Source organism: Manis javanica, chromosome 5, assembly GCF_040802235.1.
Source record: "Manis javanica isolate MJ-LG chromosome 5, MJ_LKY, whole genome shotgun sequence".
In the NCBI taxonomy this organism is placed as follows: domain Eukaryota; kingdom Metazoa; phylum Chordata; class Mammalia; order Pholidota; family Manidae; genus Manis; species Manis javanica.
The window spans coordinates 13,369,470-13,394,906 of record NC_133160.1 but is presented as its reverse complement, the minus strand read 5'-3'; the positions used below and the strand labels follow the sequence as shown (position 1 = coordinate 13,394,906).

The 25,437-nt window shown below is 45.0% G+C and overlaps 2 protein-coding genes across 3 annotated transcripts in view; one reads left to right on the top strand and one right to left on the bottom strand.

Annotated features, from left to right (window-relative positions):
• Positions 1-21,842, top strand: part of LOC118970340 (WAP four-disulfide core domain protein 10A-like) — an 80,906-nt gene extending 59,064 nt beyond the window's left edge. For both annotated transcript variants that reach the window (XM_073236539.1, XM_073236540.1), the window contains exons 2-3: positions 20,480-20,620; positions 21,528-21,842. In XM_073236539.1, coding sequence (XP_073092640.1) covers positions 20,530-20,620; positions 21,528-21,676 — 240 coding nt within the window. In that variant the 5' untranslated portion in view covers positions 20,480-20,529 and the 3' untranslated portion in view covers positions 21,677-21,842. The remainder of the gene's footprint in view (positions 1-20,479; positions 20,621-21,527) is intronic.
• WFDC9 (WAP four-disulfide core domain 9) lies at positions 10,688-12,402 on the bottom strand. Its single transcript, XM_037007252.1, has 3 exons — positions 12,375-12,402; positions 11,233-11,380; positions 10,688-10,724 (listed from the first exon to the last, which is right to left on the bottom strand). The coding sequence occupies exons 1-3, from the start codon at positions 12,400-12,402 to the stop codon at positions 10,688-10,690; spliced, it is 213 nt and encodes a 70-aa protein (XP_036863147.1).
• Positions 21,843-25,437: the final 3,595 nt, after the last annotated feature.

Sequence of the window (25,437 nt, the reverse complement as noted above, 5' to 3'; positions counted from 1 at the left end):
TGAGATCATGCAGCGCTTGTCTTTCTCTGTCTGACTTATATCACTTAGAATAATGCCTCAAGTCTCATCCCTGTTGTTGCACACAGAAAGATTTCTTTTTTCTCATGGCTGAAGAATATTCCATTGTATATATACATCACTATTCATCTGCTGAATGGCACTTATGTGGTTTCCATATCTTGGCTATTGTGATTAGTAGTGCAAGGAACATAGGAGTTCAGATATATCTTCAAGATCTTGATTTCATTTCCTTTGGATAGCAGTGGGATTGCTGGATCATATGACAGTTCTACTTTAAATTTTTTGAGAAACATCAGCCACTGTTTTCCATAGTTGCTGTACCAACTTACTTTCCCACCAACAGTGCAGAAAAGTTCCCTTTACTCCGCATCCTTGTCAACATTTGTTATCTCCTGTCTTTTGGCTGATAGCCATCCTAACAACATGTAAGGTGAGATATCACTGTGGTTTTGACTTGCCCCTCCCTGATGATTACCGATGTCGAACATCTTTGCATGTACCTGTTGGCCATTTGTATGTCTTCCTTAGAAAATTGTCTGTTCAGTTCCCCTGCCCATTTTTTAATCATTGGGGTTTCTTGCTACTGCGTTGTGTGAATTCCTTATATATCTTGAATATTAAACCCTATCAGAAATATGGTTTGCAAATAGTGTCCCCCATTCCATAGTTTGCCTTTTCATTTTGATTGTTTCTTCTGCTGTGCAGAAGCTTTTTAGTTTGATGTGTTACCACTTGTTGATTTTTACTTTTGTTCCTTGTGCTTTTGGTGTCATATCCAAAATCCAAAAAGTCATTGCCAAGACCAATGTCAAGGAGGTTTTTCCTACATTTCTTCCTCAGAGTTTTACAGTTTCATGTCTTTTGTTGATATCTTTAATCCATTTTGAATTGGTTTTTCTGCATGGTGTAAGATAGCTGTCCAACTTCATTCTTCTGCATGTGGTTGTCAAGTTTTCCCAGCACCATGTATTGAAGAGACTATCCTTTCTCCACTGAGCATTCTTGGTTCATTTGTCAAACATTAGTTAACTGTATATGCAAGAGTTTATTTCTGGGCTCTTGATTCTATTCTACTGATCTATGTGTCTATTTTTATGTCAGTACCATACTGTTTTGATTAACAGAGCTTTGTAATACAGTCTGAAATAGGGAAGTGAGATGTCTCCGGCTTTGTTCTCCCTTTTCAGAATTGCTTTGTGGCTCTGTACAAATTTTATTTTATTTTTTCTATTTCTGTGAAAAATACCATTGGAATTTTGATAAGGATTGCATGGAATCTAGGTGAATCTATACAAACTATAGGTAGCTTTGGGTAATATGGATATTTTAACAGTATTAATTCTTTCAATCCATGAACACAGAATATTTGTATCTTTTTCAATTTATTTCATCAAAGTCTTGTAGTGTTCAGCATACAGATCTTTCACTTTCTTGGTTAAATTAATCCTAAACTATTTATTGTCCTATTGTGAAAGGGATTGTTTTATTTATTTACTTTTCGGAGAGTTTGTTGTTAGTGTAGGAGTACAACTGATTTCTATATGTTGATTTTCTATCCTAAACTTCACTGAGTCTGTTTCTTAGTTCTGATAATTTTTTGGTGGATTCCTTAGAGTTTTCTGTATATCAGACTATATCATCGACAAGCAGATATAATTTTACTTCTTCCTTTCTTTGGATGCCTTTTATTCTTTTTCTTGCCTGATTGTTTGGCTGGGACTTCCAGGACTATGTTGAGTGAGTATGTGTAAGATAAGCAGAGAGAGGGTGCCCTTGCCTTGTTGCTGAAATTAAGGAAAAGCTTTCAACCTTTCATTATTGAAAATGGTGTTAGTGGTGGGCTTGTCATATCTGGTCTTTGTTATACAGAGTTATGTTCCTTCTATACCCAATTTGTTGAGAGTTTTTAATCATGATATAATGCTGCATTTTATTAAATGCTTTTCCAGTATCTACTGAGATGATCATACAGTTTTTATCCCTTAATTCTGTAATGTGGTATATCACGTTTACTGATGTGTGCATGTTGAACCATCCTTGCATCTCAGGCAAAAGTTCCATTTGGTCATGTTGAAATCCCTTGAATGTGCATTTGCATTCAGTTTGCTAATACATTGTTGTGAATTCTTGCATCTGTATGCATTAGGGATATTGGCCTATAATTTCTTTTCTTGTAGTGTCCTTTGGCTTGGTATCAAGATAATGCTTGCCTCAAAGATGAGATTGGGATTTCATTCCTCTTCAATTTTTGGAAGAGTTTAAGAAGGACTGGCTTTGATTTTTCTTTAAATGTTTGGTAGAATTCACCAGTAAAGCCATCTGGTCCATCTGCAGGTAGAGGCCTCAGCAGTATCTCCAGGTCTAGCAGCTAGGCACAAGATCAAGCAGTGGTGGTAGCCAGAGCTGGTGATGTGCATACTGTTGGCTACAAGAGGCCAGCTGCAAGTGCCTGTGTAGTGGTAGGGCAGGTTGCAGACACACACATAATATTGAGGGCCAGGGCATGCAGCAAGGGCCAAGGCCAACTGTGGACTCACTGACAGCTGCAGGGGTCCTGGCTGTTGGCATGCACTACTCTGGCTGCTGGGTTTTACCGTGGACACATGGCAGAGGAGGCCTGTGATGGGGGTCGGGGCAGGGATATGCAATTACACAGCTGGAGGGGCTCTCTGCAAATGAGTGCAGTGGTACAGGTCAGTGACTGAAGACAGGGCCTGATCCTGTAGCTGCAGGGCTCCTGGCTGTCATTGTCTCTGCCAGGGTGTGCACATATCAGGCCAGGGGAATACAAACATACAGCTGAGGAGCCAGCTCTGAGCATTCACACTGTTTTGGGTCAGCTGCAGGTCAAGGTTGGTATCTTATAGTTATGCAGCCTCAGAAGCCTGGACTGGCTCCCAGTGCAGTGTCTGGGTTCCAGTGGGGGAAAGGGGTAAGGAGCCTAGGTAGCCATTTTGTTGATATCACTCTGTATCAATATGTTTGGATATGTCGTATTTTCATTTTTCAGTTCAAAATATTTTTTTAATTGAGGTATATATAATAAAATGCATATTCCAGCACCAGGTATCTTACTGTACAGCTCAATGAATTTTGACCTATTATACACTCATGCAATCATCACCCAAAATATTTTTTTAATTGAAGTATCGTTGATACACAATCTTATATTGGTTTCCAGTATATAACACAGTGGTTCAACAGTTACCCATATTATTAAATCCTCACCCCCACTAATGCAGTTACTATCTGTCAGCAGAGAAAGATGTTACAGACTCACTGGCTATATTCTCCATGCTGTACTACCATCCCTGTAACCAACTTATATTATGACTGAGAATTTCTGTGCCCTTTTATCCCCCTCCCCCTCCCCCTCCCAACCTACCCACCCCAACCGCTCCCCTATGGTAACCACCAGTCACTTCTCAGTGTCCTCGAGTCTACTGCTATTTTTTTTCTATTATGATTTCATTTTGACCAATGATTCCTTGGAATTGCTTTGCTTAATTTTTAATCATATGGAAAAGTTTTCAAGTCATTTTATTTTATTTTATTTATTTTATTTTATTTTATTATTTTATTATTTTATTTTATATTTTATTCTAGCTTAATTCCACTGTAGTCAGTCTGGTTTCAATCTATCAACATTTGTTGAGACACTTTTTAAATATTCCATGTGCTCTGAAAGAATGTATGTCCCACAGCAACTGAATTCTTTTTGATGTAAGTTGATTAGTCACTTCTTTCGTTGCTCAGGTCTTCCATACCCTTACTGATTTTCTTACCTGCTTATTCTCTATCAAGTTACTGAGAAAAGCAAGCTGAGTTGTTTGCCGGTCAGTCAAGCTCTGCCAATGGCAGGCCCGTTTACTTGGGACCAATCCTTCCAGTAAAGTCAATATGAGATCCCCTGGGGGACTCCCAGCCCACACCTTTGAATACCAGTCACCTCCCACTTCCGCAGCTTGCAGAGTGGGTTAACTCCAGGCTTTGAAGCAGCACAACCAAGCACAAAGGCTCAGTGTGCTCCTTAGTGCACCTGGGGGTGAATGAGAGTGTCCCACCTGCCAGGTGGCTCCAGAGTTTTTTCTCAACTGCTTTATTCCTATTGTTCAACCGGGCAACGACTCACTGAATTTGTCCTAAGGCAGTCACCCCCTGCTAATCCAGGAACACTGAGGTTCTGACCTTCGCCCATCTCAGTTATGTTCTTTCTGCACAGTGCCCCTTCCCAGCCCTACTCCGCACTAGACCCCCTACTTTAAGCACATCTCTGGCCCCTGGTGTAGATGTATTTCAGGAAACATAAGTACAGAGGCATTTGGAGAAAGGGGTCCGTGTGCCCATTCATCATCAACTTACTGAGGGAGCTTGGGTAGGTTCACTGCTGGTGTGTGCCTTCTTGTTCCAAAGTGCTGATTTTAGCAAACAATACTTTTGCTCTGCAGATTTGTGGGTATAACAATCAGCACCAAAAAGGAGAAGTTGGGAAATTAGCATGTGCTGGAGTCATAGAGCTTAATACCAAAGTCATGATCCAACCATGGCCTCAACTTCATCTCTTGTTGCTGTGGGCAGGGGGAGGATAGGCTATCGGCCCTTCAGTCCCTTCAAGTTCCCTTTCTTCTCCCCCCATTTTAAATTGAATTCTGTTAAGGAGGAAAATAACTTCCATTCTGAGTTCTCCCTATTTCCCCCATCCCTCAAGGCAGGACCAAGCATGTCTTCCTCCAGGTCTCCTGATACCACAACCCCAGCATCCCTTCTGTCTTCTCTACTTTTAAGACACTGACTCTATGTCCCATTGGTCCCTTCTTGTCATGCCTCATCCTGGTTTCTACTTGCTTAGATCATAAGACTTAACCCTTCCCTGGGCTATGTGCCAACAGATAGAGTTAGGGACTCCTCCCCCTCCTGTGGGGTGGTCCTTGCCATGAACCTGGCCACATGGTAGGCTCTCTATAACCCTCTGAAGGTTGCTTATTCTTTCTAGGAGTATTTACAATTGAAAATATCCCTGCAGATTCCAAATGGCTGAATAAATAATGGTAACAAATTAGGCATTGTCTAGGAAGAGAATTTGAGGAGGTCAATGGCATTTCCTTTCAATTCTTATCCATTGCTGCTGTGAACTTTAGGAAAGATTGTACCCCCATGGATTAATTTTAAAAAAGAGACAGCTTGTGGGCACCTACTAGAATAACAGGCCTGAAATAATGGGAGAAGCCTGCCCTGAGGTGTGGGGAACCCAGAGGGGCAGTGTTCTCTGTAGCTGTAAGGACTCCCCAGGTGTATTTAGTCAATAAACAAAGAGAGGTTGAGTCCAGGAGTCCTGGCCAAGGAGATCACTTCTGTAAAGGGAAGAAGACAGGGAGGTAGGGATATGGGGCAGGGGGCTGGGCATTGAACAGTACTGGAACTATAGAAGAAAAAACAGGTTCTGAGTTACTGTCACAGCTTATTTGTCAAGGAGTTGAGGCTGAAAATGCAACCTCTTAGCGAAAAGGGTCAGCAGGTAGGAGAGACTCTGCCCTGGGCCACCTTCCCTGCCCACAGCTGGGACAAGAAGATAGCCCCCTGGAGGTCGGGTAGCATTCTTCCAAGACCCCCTACGATCTTCCAACTTTCACTGGTGGTTTAAGGACTCAACAGCAGACACCGTGTTGCTGATTTTATTGTTTAGACTGCTGGTCTCTAGAGGAGAAATGGGGTAGGTATTCAGTAGCCACAGGGTCTGGTGAAGCATATTTTTTTAAGTGTTACAGATCCTCCCAAACCCTGGGGGCAGGGACGTTTCCTGTGATTTAGGACACTTGGACATCTCCCAGGGTGTTTTAAGTCCAGGGAACAAATACATCCATGTCAGACCTCCTGGGTTTGGGTAAATCAGGTAGACCTGCAAGTGGAGAAAGGGGTTCTGGGGCTGGGATGAAGGACAGGGGTCCTAATGAGACAGGGACCGTGGATGTAGTCAGAGTAGGGTGAGGGCCTCTGGAGGAGGCAGGGCGGGATATTTGCAGTCAGAGCAATGTAACTATATGCAAGGAAACCCCCCTGCTAAAACTGTTATGTCATACATTGAGCTCTAGAATCATTCTTCAGTGACATCAGTTAATGTTCCCCAGATAATGAAGAGTAGCACATGTTTTATTATGCTAAGCATGTGCAGCCCTGTGTAAGATTCACTTTAGCACTAAAAGGCCCAGGCCTATGTGCTGTCTTTCCTCCTTCAGATCTGACGAGGTGATTTTGCAAACTGAGCAACTAACTTATCATGCAGATACATCCAGCTGTAGACGACAGGGTGAAAGGCAGGAAGAATTCCATCTTAAAGATAAGATTGCATTTTAACACCCAGGAAGTTCAAGAGGCAAGATTCTTTAGCAAGTAGACAATACCTCAGCCCACCTTGGGGGCTGGGCAGGCAGCCTTTTGATGTGCTCTGGGGGCCAAGGCGCTGGTGTCCCAGAGAGAAATCAAGGCAGGAAATTCCTTGCCTTAAGTTAATTTTAAATATTCAGAGACCACTTAACAAGTCCACACCACTAAGTTTTTTTCATGTTCTCGAAAAATCCTCAGCTGCCTATAAAACCCCCTAGACAACGCACCACTACGGAATCTCTTGTCCCCTCTTGGTGTGAGCCAGGAGCTGTATTCTCTTACTTTATTTCTAAATAAAAGCCTGTACCTTGCTTTCCTACCTTGACTGTGAAGCTCATTCTTCGGCTCCCCAAACAAGAACCCCGGCATCACTAAGTTGGATTGGACACCGGGACTGGGGAGGCACAGTGTCCTGCAGTCCATCTCCGCACAGTTTGGGGTTCCACAATCGTTGAGAACCAAGTGACAAGGGAAAGGTCCTTCTCAGGTCGTGCCGGTTCCCCCGAGAGGCGTGCAGACACTTCCACAGGAGGCACTGCAGCAGTGGTGGCCCATCTGACATGCCGAGGGTAACTGGCAGATGGTGGCACACTGCTCGGTACTGGGAATCTTCATGCAGGGTTACAATTTCGGCTTTGATAAAACTGAAAAGGACTATGTGAGAAGTGACTTAAAGAAAAGTTTTTTCTGATTATTATCAGCCCCTCCAAGGCCCCAGGACCCAGCCCACTGATTTCTCTTCCTCTCCCTGCCCAGGGACCTGGGTGGACATTTTGATTCCTGGAGTCAAGATCTGGCTCCCACACGCCTAGCGAAACCCAGCCGCCATGAAGCCACCCCTTGGAACTGCAGCTCACGGAACCTGAGTCCCGAAACCCAGTTCCCAGAACAAAGGGTCCCAAGAGATCTGGTCTCCTACTGCTGTCTTAGAGGCGGGAGGACCGGAGTCCCACCTCTACTTCACTCCTGGCTGAAAAGGTCCTCAAAAGCTGGCTCTTCCCTAGAAACCTTTATCACTATCTGTTTTCCCACGACTCTCCCCTCAGTCCTGCTGATTTCAATCCCTCCCTGCCACACACAGTGTGGTTCCAAACTTCCCCTCCTCAAGCATGCATTTTATTTTTCTTCTCCCTGCCCAGTGTTCCAAAATATTCAATTCCCCAAACAAAGGCCCTATTTCAAGAAAGAATTAGTATCCCTTCCCAATTCGGTGCTCATCCTTGGAACTCCTTAATGAGGCCATAAACTGGTAGCTCAAGCTAGCCACCCTCCACACAGGCTCCAAACCCCGGGGAGCCTTCCTGGACAGAAACACCATACAGCCGCCACCATGCCCACCACACACCTAAAAACATCGTGTTCCTTGTAGTATCAGGAGACCCTTAAGCTCGAGAACTAAACTAAATTCAGCTTTCCTTGGGGATCCCGGCTGAAAAGAAGAAGCAAAGCTTTTGTAGGTGCCGGCCCCTGTCTCCTCTTCTCAGCAGGCCTGGGAACAGTCCTTTTGCTTCCTACCCGTTCTTTATCTGGAAGCCCAGTCGGAATGCCTACTGTATGCTGGAAATTCAGCTAGAGACTCAACTCTTTCTATCCAGTTTCCTGAGACTGACAGGATCACCACGTAGTCCAGCATCAGCAACTGGAGAACCAACCACTTCATGGTGCCGACTGTGGATGTCTGAGCGTGAGCCTGGCAGGGTGCCCAGGGTTTGATCAGGTCTTGCTGGGTAGAGAAGAGCTGCAGGGTGGGAGCTGGGAGGCCACGTGAGGGGTCTCACTGCCCCATCTGCTTCTGCCTCCTCCCCTGCCGTCCACCGCATCTCGGCTGGGCACTGGTGTACGTCAGGCACTTTCTCTCTCTTATGCGTCATACTCGTCTCACTGCAGAAATGAATTCTTCATGGCTTTATGATTTTCTATGTTAGAAATTTGGAAAACATAGAAAAGTACAAGGAAAATAATAAGGTATTATCAGTCATCCATGGTCTAAATACTAGTGTCATGTATCTTTCATGAAAGATAGTGTTAAGCTAATCTCCCAAATTAAAAAACTATATATCCATATTTATTGGATTTTATTGTGTTTTTAAAGTCATTAAAGAATATCAGTAAATGTAAGTCAGTTAAAAATTTTAAATCATCAGAGAGCTTTAAAAAATCGATCACAAAACTTGAAGTGAAACAAATTTTTCTAAGTCTGAATCTCCCCAAGATTTTCTGGGTTTCACAATAATTAGCTCCTAAATGAGATCAGCACATTTACTTTTTAAAGCACACTTATTTAAAATTTCTTATTTACTTATTTATAAAGTAAATAGATGAACTTCATATCCCTCAATTCCATTAAAGTAACTTTAAGGAGTGACATTAGCAAGATGACTAAATAAGACTCCCCTGCTTGAATCCCCCATGGTGCGCGCACACACACACAACAATAACGTGGCACCCATCCATCCTCAGACAAAGCGGGAGCTTTGTGAATTCCCCGTGGGAACTGTGGGGTCCAGTACCGTATGCCAAGGGACCTGGGAGGAACCTCACCTGTGGTTTGGGTGATAGGCATACAGAGTTTGGTTCTGGCATGGGACCCTGACGTGGCCTGTAAACTGGCTCTAGGCCCCTCTCAGTCACAGTCCAGGCTCTAGACAATCACTCAGGCGAGAGAGCCTTTGTGGCCAGGATACACAGTAGGTACTCTATGATCTCATTCAGGAGAAGCTATATTTTAAAAATGATCTTCAAGATACTGTCAACTGAAATCAACACGACTGCCGTATTTAAGAAAGGTAGAGTTTACTCCTAGTCTTACTGAGGCCCGTGGCCTGAGAGCAGCCCATCAGTGTGCTCTGATAAACTATAAAGCCCCTGCATTTGGAGACATCTCAAATGCTTTTCCTACAGCAGGGGATACACTCAGGAAAGAGCTTACATTTATCAGTACATTGGGCATTGTGGCATGGATGCATCTAGTTAGTGTCCTAAGGATCGTGTACACATTCCAATGGTATCTGTGTGTGTGAGAGGAGGCAGGGCCAAGGGTTCTCATCAGGCGGATGACCTCATCTTCTCTGGGGGATGGAGAGGGCACATGCATCCCTTGTCAGTGACACCAGGAAATTCCTGACTGACTGCATTTCTGGAGGAGGTTTAAACTGTGATTAGGTTAGGTATTAAGTCCTGTTTGGTGACTTGGTGCAGCAGAAGTGACCCCAGGTTGGGCCTGTGTCTTTCTTTTTTTATTATTATTAAAGCATCACAGATACTGTGTCTTTCTTTTTAACAATGCTAATGACAAATATAATCCAGAGAAACAATATAATGCAACAATACAAATATAATCCAGAGAAACAATATGGGCAGGAAAGCCTGCCTTGCATTACCTGAAATCTCAGGATGTGAGGGCTATTACCCAGTAAAACTCTGGCAGACAAAACTCACCTGGCAGGAATAAGAAGATATTGAGAGGGTAGAAGGAGGACTCCTTCTGGAAGCTCAGAATACTGGGCAGGAATGCTTTCTCTAGTGACTGGAGGTGCCAGCTTCTTACCGGGGGGGGGTGCTTGTGCCATTGGACAGTTATGTGGAGGCCAGGGTCTTGGGTCTGAAGTTGAGGAGTCTGGCTTTGCCTAGGGAGCCAGGTCAGAGACTGGCATGTTTTCACCAAATCCCCTTTTCTGTTCTTGGGCATACAGCTAGATTTTATTTCCTAGTCTCCTTTGCAAATAAGTGGGACCATATGAATGAATATATTGTGGCAAATAGAATGTGCATAGAAATAATAAACTCTGCTTCTAGGCCTGACCCTTAAAAACCTCCTACGTGAGCCTCCATGCCATCTTTCTTTTCTCATCTGCTGGCTGGGTACAGAGGAGGCCTTGGGAGATGGTGGGGCCATAGATGGAAGGATCCAGCGTCCTTGAATCATGGCATAGGTGACCTTCAGTGAAGTGTACTGTGAACGTGAATACACTTTTACCGTGTTAACGCCATGATTTTTTAATAAACCTCTATTTTGACTCTAGCCTTCAGCCCACCTGACTATTGCATAGATCTAGCTGAGGAGGCATGGCGGGGTGGGAATGACTATGGGGTACAAAAGCATGTAAAGCCTTCAAGTTGGTGTGTCAGTTTATTTGGCAAAGACTTGAGGCTCCTCAGGATGGAGAGGTCAAGGAGAAGACAGAGAGGTCCCCAGCTGCAGCAAGGGGGTACCCCAAAAGGGAGCCAGGCAGCACTCTTCTTAGACCACATAGTCATCCTCCAGGCCACACCAGTGGTGGGCCAGCTAGAACACAGGGTTTAGCATGGACTTAACGGGCTCTCTGGAAGAGAAAAGTTAAGTGGTTAAAAGTCAGGGGACTCTGGAAAGCATCTATACCCAACTTAATAACACCCTTGGCCCCAGTTAATGGGAACAGGAATTCTTTCTGTAAGATCAGGAATTACCCACTTTTAAGGACTTTCTCCCAAGAGATTTGCCAGCTGAGCACACTGGTGGAAACTGAGTCTTGTTGGGCCTGGCTGAGGCAAGGGACCAATGGAGGGGCCAGATTAGAGGCAGTAACTGAGGCCTTGGACAAAGGAGATATGATGTTCTGGGGGGACTCAGTGAGAGGGAAAGGAAGAGTATAGGCCCCACGTTGGCATTGTGCTTTGCATCACAGCAGCAGCCTAGGTGTGGAGTTAGGAGGCCGTTGCCGTGTGCCGCCTGTTCCTTTGGCCAGGATTTGGGCGTGTGCTGTCTTCTGCTGCAGGTCACAGCTTTAAATGAGGGTGAGCAGCAGTAAGGAGGCATGTTTTGGTCCAGCCTTCCCACCCCAGCCAACTTACTCATTGTCCAGGCAGATGTTTCCACAGTAGGTCCAGCAGCACGTGTAATTTAGCTGTAAACACCCCTGGGATTTAGTGCACCTCTTCCTACAGTACTTAAGAGGAGGCTGTACCCAGCACTGTTCAGTTTCTCTTCTTTCAGCTGGAACTGAGGTGGTAGATGTCAGCAGGGTCCATTCATCCACAGGTTGAAGAAGAAACCCTTCTCGAGCTTAATTCCTGAGCCCTGGAACCTGAGCTCCAAGCCACAAGCAAAATATTTCTCTGCCTTTCAAAACAATCCCTTCTGTGAATTCTAGCCCCTGTCTTTTCACAGGAAACCATCCTTGCATGACACGGCTTCCCTGTTTGCACAAGTCCCCACCACACTGCAGGCCTTCGGGCCCTTACCACGTTCCCTAAAGACAGGACCCAGGACCACTTTGCCATGTATACCACCTCCCCAAGTCTTTCTCATTTAACCGCAGATTTCAGGCCTGTAACATTCTCGAGCTCCAATCTCCATACCCAGAATGTAGGATGGAAAACTGAGCTGAGGGAGCACAAGAACCTTCTTTTCCCCCTTTTTTATTTGCTTCCCTGCTGATACCACCTAAACAGTCTCTCCCTGGAGTCCGCATCTTCACTGGCCCACAAACCTCCTTCTCAGGCCCTTCATTATCCCAATTTTCTTATCAAATGGCCTCACAATATGACTCGTAGGAGCCCTTATTTGTCCTTCGCATTTGCTCATATTCTAAAAGATTCTTCCCTCAAACTAACTGAATGCGTTGAATATTACCCTTTCAGTGTTCATCAAAGTCTCCCTCAGATCAAGGCCAGAAATTCTGAAAATAGGGGCTCAGAGGGAAGGAAGCTCTGTATGGTGTTTCCTCTACCCCAGGTGGTCTCACCTTGGAAAATACTGTTTTTTCTGCCAGCTTATGGAATGTGAACAAGAGCTGTGTCCCTTTCCGTATACCCATTGCTGCTTTCAGAGCTGGGAGGCTTGCCAGATTGGGGACATCCGGCCTAATCTTTCACTGCTTTAAGGAGGGTTCTGATCCTTTAAAGGGTGGTCCTAGAAATGTGGGCCCCGAGTCAGTTACACCACACAGCCCAGGCCTGGACAGAGCACCCTCCTCCCTGGCCACACCACCTACAGGAAGGTTTTCTCCAGAAGCCTTCCATCGCAACTCCAGAGACCACCGTGACGAGTAGGGGAGCCCAGGGCCTCATGGCAGACTCTCTGCGTGTTTGGGTGACGTTCTGGCAGAAGACGTTCTGGCAGAGTGATGCGTTACTCTCCTAATGCTGCCGAGGTAGAACAGGGGCAAAGGAGAACAAGGTAGGAAAGAGAGAGAAAGAACTTGTGAATACTGTGTTTTTCTTTCTCTTACTTTTCACCTCTGGCACCTAACAGCATGAATTCCAAGCTAGCTTTCAGCTTCCCTGGGCTTCTTCCCCATCTCACATTACACACTGCTTTCTTTGCAAAATGATTTCTTTAAAAAATGCATTGTTGGGGTGGGGGGGGGACTTGATAATATGGGTGAATGTAGTAACCACAATGTTGCTCATATGAAACCTTCATAAGATTGTATATCAATGATACCTTAATAAAAAAAAATGCACTGCTTTTTTTTCTGATGAAAAAGCAACACAGCTTCAGACTGTATAATTTTTAAAAGAACAAAAAGTACAAAGAGGAAATGGGTAAGCATTAGTAATTCCACCCCGCCCCCCCAGAGATAACCAGTATATGTGTAACTCCTGAGGTCATAGTCACTGTTTTTATGAAATTGCAACAACAGAACATGCTGAGTGGCTTGATTTGTTACTTAAGAATATATGAGGCAGAATGATATAATGGAAGTTTTAGCCCTAAAACGAAGGGTACTGTGATTCCACAGTGATGCGTTACTCAGCGGGACTTGGGGAAAGACAATGGCCAAGAACTGGTCAGGGGACCCGAACAACTTTCCTCTCCATTGACGGTCCAAATTGGAAGGGTTGCAGAGAGGATTTTGAAGGAGATTCTAGTGACAGACAGCTTTGCATGAGGAAGCAGAAACGCTGCCTTCTAATTCCAAGTTGAGAGAAAAGGCTTTGTAGATATTGGGCATAGAGCTTGCTAAGTATCCCCAGAAATTTGTGGGGACACCATAGACTTGAGTCATGACTGAAGACTCTAAAGGGTGGGGAATCTGGCCAAAGGGGTCTGTAGTCCCAGAGAAGAGGGCTGCAGTTTGAGAATATCTGATTGTTAATGGCCAGATGCCATTTGAACCCTTGAAGTTTCCCATGGAAATACCAGAAGCATGAAGTCTGTCGTGTAAGAACTTTCCTGCCCCTTTTAATTGGTTCTTCTCCCTTTACTAGCCAGGAAATGAAAACTTTTTTAAGCCAGATGGGATTAGAGGAAAAAAATAGACAAAAATCCTTACATTCACAGAGCTGACAGTCTAGTTAAACAAAATAATAAGGAATACATAAATGGCAGTAAATGTTGAGGAGAAACAACAAAGCAGAAGATAAAATAGCCACTAACAGCTGCCAGTGAGGAGTGAGGGGAGTGGGAACATGGATGGGGAGCCTTAATTACCATCAAAATTCCCAGCCCTCTCCCGTCTGCCCCCTTCATTCTTTATCTGCTGCTTTACCTCCTGAAACCAAATAGGAAGGAAAATAAGAGGCCATGAAGAGGGTAAAATTCTGATATTATGAATTACATAGTAACAGGACATTGATTGTCCCTTGCCCTCAAAGTCTTTATATTTGTTCAGAAGTTTTCAACCCAATAGGAAAGACCCCTCTGCTCTGTCCAGCATAGGGTAGCCACTAGCCACCTGTGACTAAGGTACGTTACAAACGCGGTTTCCAGTCATTTCAAGCATTCAACAGCCACCTGGAACTAGCGGCTGTCATACTGGTCAGCTCAGACAGAGAGAAAACACATCATCGCACACAGTTCTACTGAGAAACACGGCTGTAATCAAACCAGTCAAAATTCTCTGCTCCAAAGCTAGTGTAGCACTAGAAATAATTTAAAAGGTGCAAAATTTTTCAAAGGGGGCTTTGAAAACTCCTCCTATCAGAACATGTGAGATTTAGTAGTTGAGAAAAAAATGCAAGTTTTAGGCATATGAATCACTGATGCATTGACTTTGAGGCAATTTGGATTTAGGAAACAGGGAGACACAGGAGCGAGAAAAGGTCATTATGGAGAGAAAAGGAGGAAAGAAGCCCTTGAAATGCAAAAGATCAGATCTTCGGAGCTCCTGCTTTTAAATGCGTGTATCTGTTCTCCATCTGCTTCCAAATCCACATTTTCGGAACTCATGTCCCTGCCAGCTTGTCTCGACATGTCTTGATGAGGGAAAATTGCTAAGTTAAGGCAGTGGGACTTTAGTTACCATTGGGTAATATTTACACCAAAGGATATAACTTAACCGGGGAAGCTTCAGGCCGGAGGAGGGCCATCTCTGAGCACGGCAGGCTCTCAGAAACCCGGTAAGGCACTCACAGTTTCTCCACAGGAAAGCCAGCTAGCAATGGCACAATGCCCAGCGTCTGAGCCTGACTGCGAGTGTCGTCCTGATCCTCGGAAGGCACCAGCCTACAGCAGGACAGAAGAGCAGTGCAGACACTCTGTTATCCACTTACAGGTGGGGCTGAGAGGCACACGGCAACTAGGTGAAGGTGGGCATGGACTGGGGAGTGGGGGTCGCTAGATTCCTGGCACCTGCTCTTGCACACAGAAGGAGGAAAACTGGCACACTGTAACAGAAACACAATAAATCCAAACAATGGGTTCTGTGAAGCTGTTTATTTGTATTCAAAATATCATTCTAGATCCCAGTTTTCCAGGGCTTTGAGATCTGTTCATTTTAAAGGCCTTAATCTTAGTCCAGTTTCTGAATTCTCTATTTTCCTTACAGGGTGTTCAGGATCCTGGGGATGCCCAGTGCCCTTCTTGGCTGCCTCAGGTGCACTAAATGACCCCAGAGAAGAGAATCATCAAGCCCAGGCTGCGTACTGCTCATAGGCAGAGTTCTGGGTGAATTCTTTGGCCATCTTGAGATAGAGTGTAGAACAATGAAAAGGTCCATAGGCATCACAAAGACACAGAACCACTGCTTCCCCCACCAAATTCAGGATCTGGGCTTTCCAGATAACGTTAAAGAAGAGAGAATACTGGATTTAGAGTCAGGAGTATCTTTCTCTATCTCTGCCCTTTTTAGCTATGGGACTTCAGGCAGCTCAGGCCACCTCTCAATGTTCTTATTTGAACAGCAGAAACAAGAATCTCACAGAAGGGTGTTGACAGCACCTGGCAGGGAACTCATCCAAGCAAGCCACAGAGAAAAGCTCACGCCTCAAGACCCTACCCCCACCTACCTCAAAGGTGTCTGAGTGGAGTGTTGGCAGCCACTGGCTGGCAGCTCTTTTATCTGGTCCCTTCTGACCTGGGGATGTGGGGGATATTGTGTTTTGGAACAGGGGGCAGAAAAGCAGAAAAACAAAGTTCGGAGACCTACCACTTTACAGTGATTTAGATCACAGCAGATCTTTTAAACTCTGCCAGGAACTGCATGTTGGCATATCACAGATTCTGTCCTTTGATACTCACCCACCCAGAAGTATAGGATTTCCTTTGATCCTTTATCTCCTGCGAAGCCAGAAGGCACGGTGTGTACCTGTGCTGCAGTCCTGGCCACCCCTACCAGACCCATGTGGAGAATCTTTATCTTATGCATCTGAGTCCATCTGTAAGTAGGGAGTGAAGACAGTCCATGTATGTTCTCTTTTGACGTGCTGTGAATGCTATTTAAGGTTCTACCCCTCTCTGGACTGATTCTCCTTTGCTAATTGAAGTGTGACATCATCCATCTATACAGAAAGCTGCATAGAACTTAGGACAACATCTCTATCTCTTTTCATATATTATATATGTATATATAAACATATATTATGTACATGTATATATTATGCATATATGTATATATAACACACACTCACATATTTTTTATCTATAGTGTGTCTATATGTTTTCTTCTAACACTCTAAGACTGGGTTATTGGTGTCTGCTCTCATGGTCTCTGTTCCCAAGCTCTCCATAAATCCTAGTGATTGCTTATTCCACAGATATTTGCATTCTTTAAATGAGATACAATTAACATATAACATTAGTTTCAGGTGTACAGCATAATGATTCAGCATTTGTGTGTATTGAAATAATCACAATAAGTCTGGCTTATTGTCCATCACGACGTAGCTATGATTTTTTTTCTTGTGATGAGAACTACTAAGATCTACTCTCTCAGCAACTGTCAAATATACAATACAGTGTTATTAACTGTATAGTCACCACACACTGTACATTACATTCCCAGGACTTATTTATTTTATAACTGGAAATCTGTACCTTTTTACCGCCAGCACCCATTTTGCCCAGCCACCCACCACCCTCACCCCCCACCACTGGCAACCACCAATCTGTTCTCCGTGTCCATGAGTTGGAGGTGTTTTTGGTTTTGTTTTTTATTCCACATACAGGTGAGATCATACAGTATTTGCATTTTTAAAGGGATCCAGTCTCCAAAGAAAAAATGGCTGATGATGGAAAGTTAAGCATCACCTAGGGATACCTTTTGGATAGGGAGGCCTGTACATGGTACAGCTGACCTCGAATTAAAGAGTGGAGACTGTGCGTCTTTGAGTAAAACTATCCCACCCAAAAAATGAGGGAAGAGGAGACACTGTGTAGCTACAGCTCCTAGCCCAAGAGTCACTGGGAACAGGTAGAGAGGGAGAAGCCAGTGAGAAAGGAGCAGAAAGGGAAGGGCTGGGGCATCCCTAAGCGAGTAGGTGGTGGAACGTGTTGGCAGGAAGAATAATTTAAGTTGAAGGAAGATGTAGAGTAATTGACAATCAACCTCATAGACCAGGAATAGACCCGTGACTCAGAATTCACCTCTTCATTCCATAAAACCAGACAACTTCAGCACATTTTCTGTCCTTTAAGAAAGTAGAGATCATCCTCTACAAGAAGATATGTCAAAGAAATAATCAATCCTCCCATGTTTTCTTCCATCTGCTACCTCTATAGCTTTTCTTCTTCCTTCCTAATTACAACCCTTAAATAGAATTCGTGCCTCATATCGAATTTACCGAGTATCATAATTCCTCCAAGTGGTAAAGATACCTCGAGACAATGGCTGGGCATAGAAGCCACAGGGCATAAATCTGCAAAGAAGTAAAAAGCTAACCTTTTCAAACAATATTGCTTCTCTCTCACTTACCAACTTTACATCTCCCTGTATGGCCCCGGAAGATGGCTGGTTAGCCAGAGACGGGTTAGATTCCTCAAGGGAGGAACAACCTAAGACAGGCACAGTCGCAGGGGGGCCATCAGGTGAGAAATTGGGGATCAACAGTGGTGAAGCTTAGGACCTCAACCCCCTTGTTTTGAGAGAAATCTTCTGCATCCGTGGATGTTAAAATGCCCTTGTCTAGCTTGGATTAGCACATAGTCTACAGGCACACACCTGATCATCTACAATTGCTCTCTTACAGCACTAAACTATGTTTTCTACCTTTATCTTGCATCTACCTACCACTTCAGCATTTTATTAAAAATAAAAATACTAATAATAATAAAGGGAGAAATGTGGAATCCACATATAAATCAAGTATAGAAATCAAACGAATATTCATATTTGACCTGATTGTTTATAGTTCATAATGCGTGATCAAAACCGAAAGTTTCTGTGATGACTGCCCTTGTACTGTTCACCATGTAAGAATTTATTCACTATGTAAGAATTTGTTCACCATGTAAGAACTTGTTTGTTATGCTTCAGAAGATTGGAGACTGATGAGAATTAGGCTTGAGATGGATTAATGATTGTGCATTGAGCATTGACTCCTCTATACAGAATTTTATTGTTGTTAACAACCATTTGATCAATAAATAGGAGAGATGCCCTCTCAAAAAAAAAAAAAAAAAAAAGAAAGTAGAGCTCATTCGTGGCCAGTATTTGGAATGGCTGATTTGAGTTCCTAATATCTACTCCTGACTCCGCCACCATTTCCCACAGAATGGATGGTCCCCTTTGGATAAGCACACAAGTCTCCCAAATCCCAGCCCAAAAGGTTTCTCTTCCAAGATTCCGCCTTCAGGGCCAGGTCTTACACTCAACCTAAGCAAAAGGTGAAAGAGCTCTTCTGATCCCTTGGCCGTGCTGGGTGTGGTTGGGAAGGAAGATTGGGAATCAAACTGTAGGGAGGAAAATTTTTCCTCTGCCCTTGTAGGCACTTGTAGCCAAGCTAAGAGCCAAATCAACATGAGACAGATTAACAGGAGGAAAAAAACTGCAAAGTTTAATTACGTGTGCATGGAGTCCCAATAATAAAATTGAGATCTAAAACAATGACTAAGGCAGGCAGCTCTTTTACTTTTTAGGCAAAGAAACAATAAATCTGTGAGGAATTGACAGGACACAGAAGACTTGTGTTTGTGACCTTCAGTTCATTAGGGATTCTAAACAGCATTTGGGCTTGGATAGTAAATTAGTAAAAAGTAACAACATTTGTTAATACAGCCTTCTCCACCCCGAATTCCCTCTCTGTGATAAGGATGTCTCTTTACCCCCTGGTACCAGGAGGGTACCTTTCCCCTGAGAGATTTGTTCCCTGCTTTCTGGAGACAAAGTCAGGGGATCAGAGTGTTTTTCTTATGCTAGCTGTTTTTTAAGTCACTTTAATTCTGTTAAAAAAAAAGACACAAGCCCAACATGGTGTCACTTCTGTTAGGCAAAGTCACCAAACCGGGGTTTAATACCTAATTTAAATGCAGTTTTAACCTCCCCCAGAAATGGAGTCAGGAATTTTCTGGTCAGCACCAATAAGGTAATCAGTGACGTATGTCCTCTCCATTCCCCAAAGGAATTCACCTCAAAAAACCCTCTTGTCCCCAGATGAAGGTCACCTCACCCAAAATAATCCTTATTTTCCTGGTTATGACTTCATTGCCCTGCCTTTAAAAACCTCTCCCTTTCTGTAGACCTTTGGAGCATTTTTCTGTTTGCTACAGGGGGCTTCCTGGTTCAGGAATCACTTAATAAAGCCAATTAGATCTTCACATTTACTTCACTGAGTCTTGTTTTTCTAACATTTGAAAAAAATCAGTATGCCAACATGGCACATTTTGGGGGAGCCTACTTTTGGCCCCCACAAGATAAATGGACTACACTGAGCACCTGCTGTGTGTTAGGTACCATGGAGGCGTTTATATGTGTCATTGTATTTCACCCTCACAGCTGAGGTGCGAGAAAATATGGGTAAACTGAGTCCATTGAGGTCATAGGACTTTCCCAGTGTTACAAAGTTGGTGAATTCCAGGATCAGGATTCAATTCCACATCTGCCTGAGCACAAAACCTATGAATCTCCCTCTGATCTATAAAAATCCAAATTTTTTTAGACAACAGAAGGCTGGTTTCCTGCCTAAATCTCCCCCATTTAAATGGCAGTTTCTTCCAGGCTGTGAGGAAATTCACACTCATCCTCTGTTGAGTTAAACATAATTATTTGAAAAACTAATCCTCTCTCTTTATGTGTGTGTGTTTATTTATTTATACTTAAATACCTATTTATCTTGCGCCCACAAATTCCACCACTCTTACTTTACACTAAAATTATCTAGGATTTATGAATAAAAATGTGCAACATGATATAGTCTACATAATCAGTGATTAATAAAACACAAATGCTTGACAATAGACATTCATTTAAATTGAGACCTGTGCAATTACAAAAAACAGGGTTTTGTGAAATATTTACATGATTCAATCAGGATGGGACAAGATGGGTACAAAGGTGGGTGATACAAAATGTGAGAAAACAAAAGATTGTTTTATTAAATACGTAGAGAAACTGAAAAGATAATACAATGACACATAGATTAATTCTGTGTACCAAGATTATCATTTTTTAATTATATATTTTTCTTCTTTTTCCCTGTCAATTACTTCATAATTAGAAAACAGAAATAGATTCCATATTTCAGGAACAAAATTCTCCTTGCAGAGGAGAGGGTGCATTATGTGAGAGGCAGAGATGTCTCTGCCCAGAGAACAGGCCCCAGTGAGGGGCGGGCAGAGGGCAGGAAATGAGGACTCCAGGCAGTGCCCTGGCACGGCCAGGGGAGGCAGGAAGGAGCCCAGGTAAACCAGTTCCCTCTTTCTGTCCCTCTCCACACCCAGCTCTCCAGGGAAGTCAGTGCCAGGCAGAGCTCACCTCTCCCACCAGAGTCATGCCAGCGCGGGCCCTGCTGCCCATCCTGCTCCTCTGTGTGCTGCTGCGACAGGCCGAGGGAGCGTTCCGTGGCCAGAGGCGGACACAGAGTAGGTGGTGCGTGAGGGGACAGGATGGGGAGGAGGCAGCAGGGCGGTGTCCGGATCCTGGGGGCCTGGGACTGGAGCCCCTCGCGCGTCCTGCTCTGACCACAGCACTGAAGACTCGGCTTCTCCCAAACTATGGCCCCAGCCCCTTCCCCCAGGCCTGGGAATTGTGATGGGGAGGGAGGGGGAACCTACACCTCTCTCTTCTCCATTCCCCAAATCCAGAGACAGTTGGGCCACACAGTAATGAAAGGAACAGCGGGGCTGAGAATCACATGGGAAAACAAAACAGCTATTCTTTGATCTATGCACACATGCGACAGATAAACATCCAGGCACGCATGGGAGTGGGTGTAGGATGAAGGGCCACTGGGGAAGCAGATTTGGGGGGCACAAGGCCAAGGTAAGTTATTATCACAGGGGCCAGGATGGTGGCAGTGGAGGGGAAATATGGAAATTGCTGTTTGCTGGGAAGGGGCAGATGTGCTGGAGACAGTGACAGTGAGGGAGGAGAGACAGGGCAGAGGGCCAAGCTCACCTTCCTCTGTGGACCCTCTGATTCTGGAGAGTAGGGGACAGTGTGCAGGGTGCCCTGACTTCATGGAGCTCTCAGGGTCAGTGTTGATTCTATGGGAGTGTCTTTGCCAAGGGCACGATAATGGGAAGCAGGGTCCCGGCAGCAAGAGTAAGGAGAGGGTCCTGGGGGCCCCAGCATCAAGGGCTAGGTGGGAAGGAGGGGGCAGTAAGAGTTAAGATCCTGCCAATCACAGGCTTGGTGAGGGCAGAAAAGGACCCAAGAGGTTCAGGAGTGGTGGGTGGGACCATGTCCGGGTTCTGAAGGAGGCTATAGCCTAAGAGGGGTCCTCTCTAGGGGCCTGGTTCCTCTGACCCGGCTTCTGGTCTGTTTCAGGAACACAGCTACCCACAGAAATCAAGGTGTGTGAGAAGCCCACCAACATATACATGTGCAGACGCAGGTGTGAGTATCACCAAGAGTGTCAAGCAAACAACATCTGCTGTTCCACCTTCTGCGGGAACATTTGCATGAGCCTCCTGTGAGATGGAGAGGGGCCGGGAAGGGGCATCCCGCTCCCCTGACCCTCTGTTCAGGGACGGTGCCCGCCACCAGGCACGGGGACCTCAGATCCCACGCTCAAGGCTGTCTGCAGGAGTGTCACTCTCCCCACTGTCTAAACTACTCGTTCCTGGCAAATAAACAAGAACAAATGCCCCAGGACCTGCCTGGTTTCTCCCAGTACTGTGATCACAGAAGCCCAGGGTGCCCCCACCTTCTGGGTCCAGCTCTCTGGTCTCTCTGCCTGTCACCCTCCCCTGGACCCCTCCCTTGGCCCACTCACCCTGCCAGGCCCCTGGAGACTTGGCCCCTAGCTGCGCTGCTCCCTGAGCCAGCACTCCCGGGGGGAGAAACTGCTCATGTGTGGCATCTCCCCCAGCTAAGGAGAACACTTCCCTCCCAACAGAACAGGCGCCAGGTGGAGGCTAGAGCCTGGGCTCGGAGTAGGAGGCCCCCAAGGAAGCCTCTCATTGAACTTGACCCCCCCATCATGGCCCGCCCGTTCGCCTTGTGAGGCTCAGATGACTGCCTCCTTACAGGGAAGAATAGGAATTCCAGGGAGGTTAAGGGACAGGCCCAAGGCCAAAAGAGAGTGCGAGGTCTGGATGCAGCCAGAGGAGCATGTTCCCCCTGGACTCCCTGTTCGCTGGCTTCCTCCCCATGTGGTGAGACCTCGGTGTGGAAGGGAGAGCCTGTGCTAACCCCAGTGAGCCCCACTCCTTCCTCCACCAGTACGGCCCCACCCTTATGAGGGGGCCTGGAGTAGGGTGCCTTCCATTAACTGAGTGGTCCCTGCCTTTCCCAGGTGTGGGGGAGCAGGTGGCTCATGGTGATGCTAAGGATAAATCTGCACAGGACAGCCTGGGGCTTTGTCACGGTCTCCTCATGAGTCCCTGGAAACTAATCACTGGGGTTCAGAAGCCCTTCCAGTCGGTGCAATCACCAGTCCTCGGAGGTGGGCCTGGGGCCAACCCAGGGAGCGGGTCATGGGGCCAATCAGGAGACAGAGTCAAATGTGAAGACCTCAGGCAGGCAGGCACGCTGGGGGCAGGGGTGCTGTACTGCCTTCCAGTCCGGTGCTTCCTGCCAACGCTCAGGAAGGAGACGTCAGCGGAGGAAACCGCCTGTCAGACTAGAGCCGCTGGTACCCCAGAAGCATCACGGGCTCCTGCTACTGGAGGAGCTTCTCGACCTCTCCTAAGAGTTGCTCTTGGACAGGGGGGCCTTTGGAAGAGATCGTGATCAACCACCAACACGACATCATTGGAGGGGGTGGGTGGTAAGGGCGTGCTCTGCAGGAACTCTTACGTGGTGCCTCCTCACATAGCCTCAGTCTCCCAGCATCCTCCCCGGGCTTGGCCTTGCCCCAAACACCCTGGGAGAGAATATTAAGAGAGGCAAGCTACCTGCCTGGGGCCACGTAGGACATGTCCTCCCACGTCAGGTCCAGTGCTCCCTACCCCATGGGTACACCGTGAGTGTCACGCTGACCCATTCCTTGGCCCTGGCATGAACATCATGGACCATGGATTTTATGGCAGCAGGTGCCTTTCTCCAGTTATGTGATAACAGGTGTCCTGCTTTCTCTGGACATTGCAGCTGCCCCAGGGAACTCAGGGGCTACACCTGGAGAGCTATGGCTGGGGGAGTGCATGCCTGGGTATCAGAGCCTTTCCTGTGTTATTGGAACAACTGTGAACCTCCATATTAGGTAGAGTGGAGGAGTAGGGACTCCTGGAATCTCATGGAGGCAGAGGAAGATGCAAATCCAAATTCTGCCATGATCTGGGTCTCCAAGCTGTCAAGCCCCAGCCTGCAGAGAATTGCAGATCAGGGCTGGTCTGTTTGTGACCAACCACATAGCTCCACAGGTGCCATGACTTTTGCATTATTTGTTCTCTTTTCATGCTCCAGACCCACTCCTCTATGTCAGTGCAGATGGAAGGACTCTAGAAGTATCTTCCCCATCTCATACATCATGATGTTGTTCAACTCCTGCCTCATTTTATCCTTTGGCTTCTCCCAGTGCCCACAGGTGGGTCCATACTGCCTTCCCCAGGAAAGTGGGTCCCACCCCCATCTCTGATCATTCTCTGTGTCGAACCCAAGATGCCTAATTAAGAAGTTATGGGAAGTTATCTGCAATGCACAAGTTGGGTTTAGGTGCTGAGTGCGGTAGGCCAACAAATGCCCATTGGCCCAAATATAACTAGAATGGGCAGGACACCCAAGAGTCAAGGAAGGTTCTACCCAGAGGAAGTTGTTCTGAAGCCTAAAATTCTACCATAAAAGTTGCATTCTCCAAGACTACACCCATCAATTAACATAGTGTCCAGTTTCCTAGCTTGGGAAGAGTTCACTTCCTGCAAATCACTAGTGAGACAGGTTGAGAAGACAAAAGTAAGAATCCACTGAAGGCACCAAACAGCTATGTGCATGAGCTATTCTGGTCACTGTTGTTGGGTGTATGGTGAACATTTTTTTTTCTTTGATTCAGGTTTTCTTTTATTTATGGAAGGTTTTCTTGGGTTGTAGTTTTTAATATTAATTACTCTTGTTTTCTTTTTGAAAACCCCCTATTATTTTTGTTTAGATTTTCTTTGCTGGTCTTCATTAACCTTTTTTTCTCCTAGTGTTTTTACTTTTGCATTTTATTTTTGGTCCATTTTCTTCTTTCATTCTTGTTCTCAACACTTCTTACAGTTCATCAAATTTATTCTGTTTTGAGCATCTTAATTTCTAAGATGACTTTTTTTATCTTCAAGTTTTGGCAAGGATGTGGAGAAAGAGGAACCCTCCTACACTGATGGTGGGAATGCAAATTGGTGCAATCATTGTGGAAAGCAGTATGAAGTTTCCTCAAAAAAACAAAAGATGGAAATACCATTCGACCCAGCAATTCCATTTCTAGGGATTTATCCAAAGAAAACAAAATCCCTGATTTGAAAAGATATATGTACCCCTATGTTTATCACCACATTATTTACAATAGCCAAGATATGGAAGCCAGCTAAGTGTCTATCAATAGATGCATGGATAAAGATGTGGTACATATACACAATGGAACATTATTCAGCCATAAAAAGAAAAAAACCCTGCCATTTGCAACAACATGGATGGACCCAGAGAGTATTATGCTCAGTGAAATAAGCCAGGCAGAGAAAGATAAATATCATATAATTTCACTTATTTGTGGAAAAAAAATAAAATAAAATGAACAAAATAGCAGTAGACATATACACACTGAGAAGTGACTGGTGATTACCAAATAGGGGAGGGGCTGGGATGGGTGAGTGGGGAGAGGGAGGGAATAAAAGGGCACAAAAATTATCACTCATAATATAAGTTGGTCACAGGGATGGTAGTACAGCGTGGAGAATATAGCCAGTTATTCTGTAACATCTTCCTAATGCTGACAGTAACTGCATTAGAGGGAGTGAAGATTTAATAATATGGGTCACTGTTGAACTACTGTGTTGTGTTTTTGAAATCAGTATAAGATTGTATATCAACAATACTTCAATAAAAAATTAATTTTAAAAGTATCTTTTTCTTCCATTTTTTATGTTCTGTCAATCCCTGTTTCATGTCTTCCTGGTTTTTTGTCTACTTATGTGCTGAGTTTATAAATTTAGGAGTCAAAATTTTTTCATGTTAAAATGTTTGTTTACAGATATTTAATTGAAGTTTCAGTGTTGTATTATACTTGTTTTCCTGACTTGGGGTTTTTCTGGTGGGAGAATTT

What these genes read in the sequence shown, in the direction of transcription:
- WFDC9 (XM_037007252.1), bottom strand. Translation starts at nt 12,402, where the DNA reads ATGGAAGGCTTCTGGAGAAAACCTTCCT. An exon ending in CTTCTGGAGAAAACCTTCCT is followed by an intron (nt 11,381 to 12,374) that starts GTAGGTGGTGTG and finishes CTACCACCTCAG; the next exon opens with TTCCAGCTGAAAGAAGAGAA. An exon ending in AACATCTGCCTGGACAATGA is followed by an intron (nt 10,725 to 11,232) that starts GTAAGTTGGCTG and finishes TTTCTCTTCCAG; the next exon opens with AGAGCCCGTTAAGTCCATGC.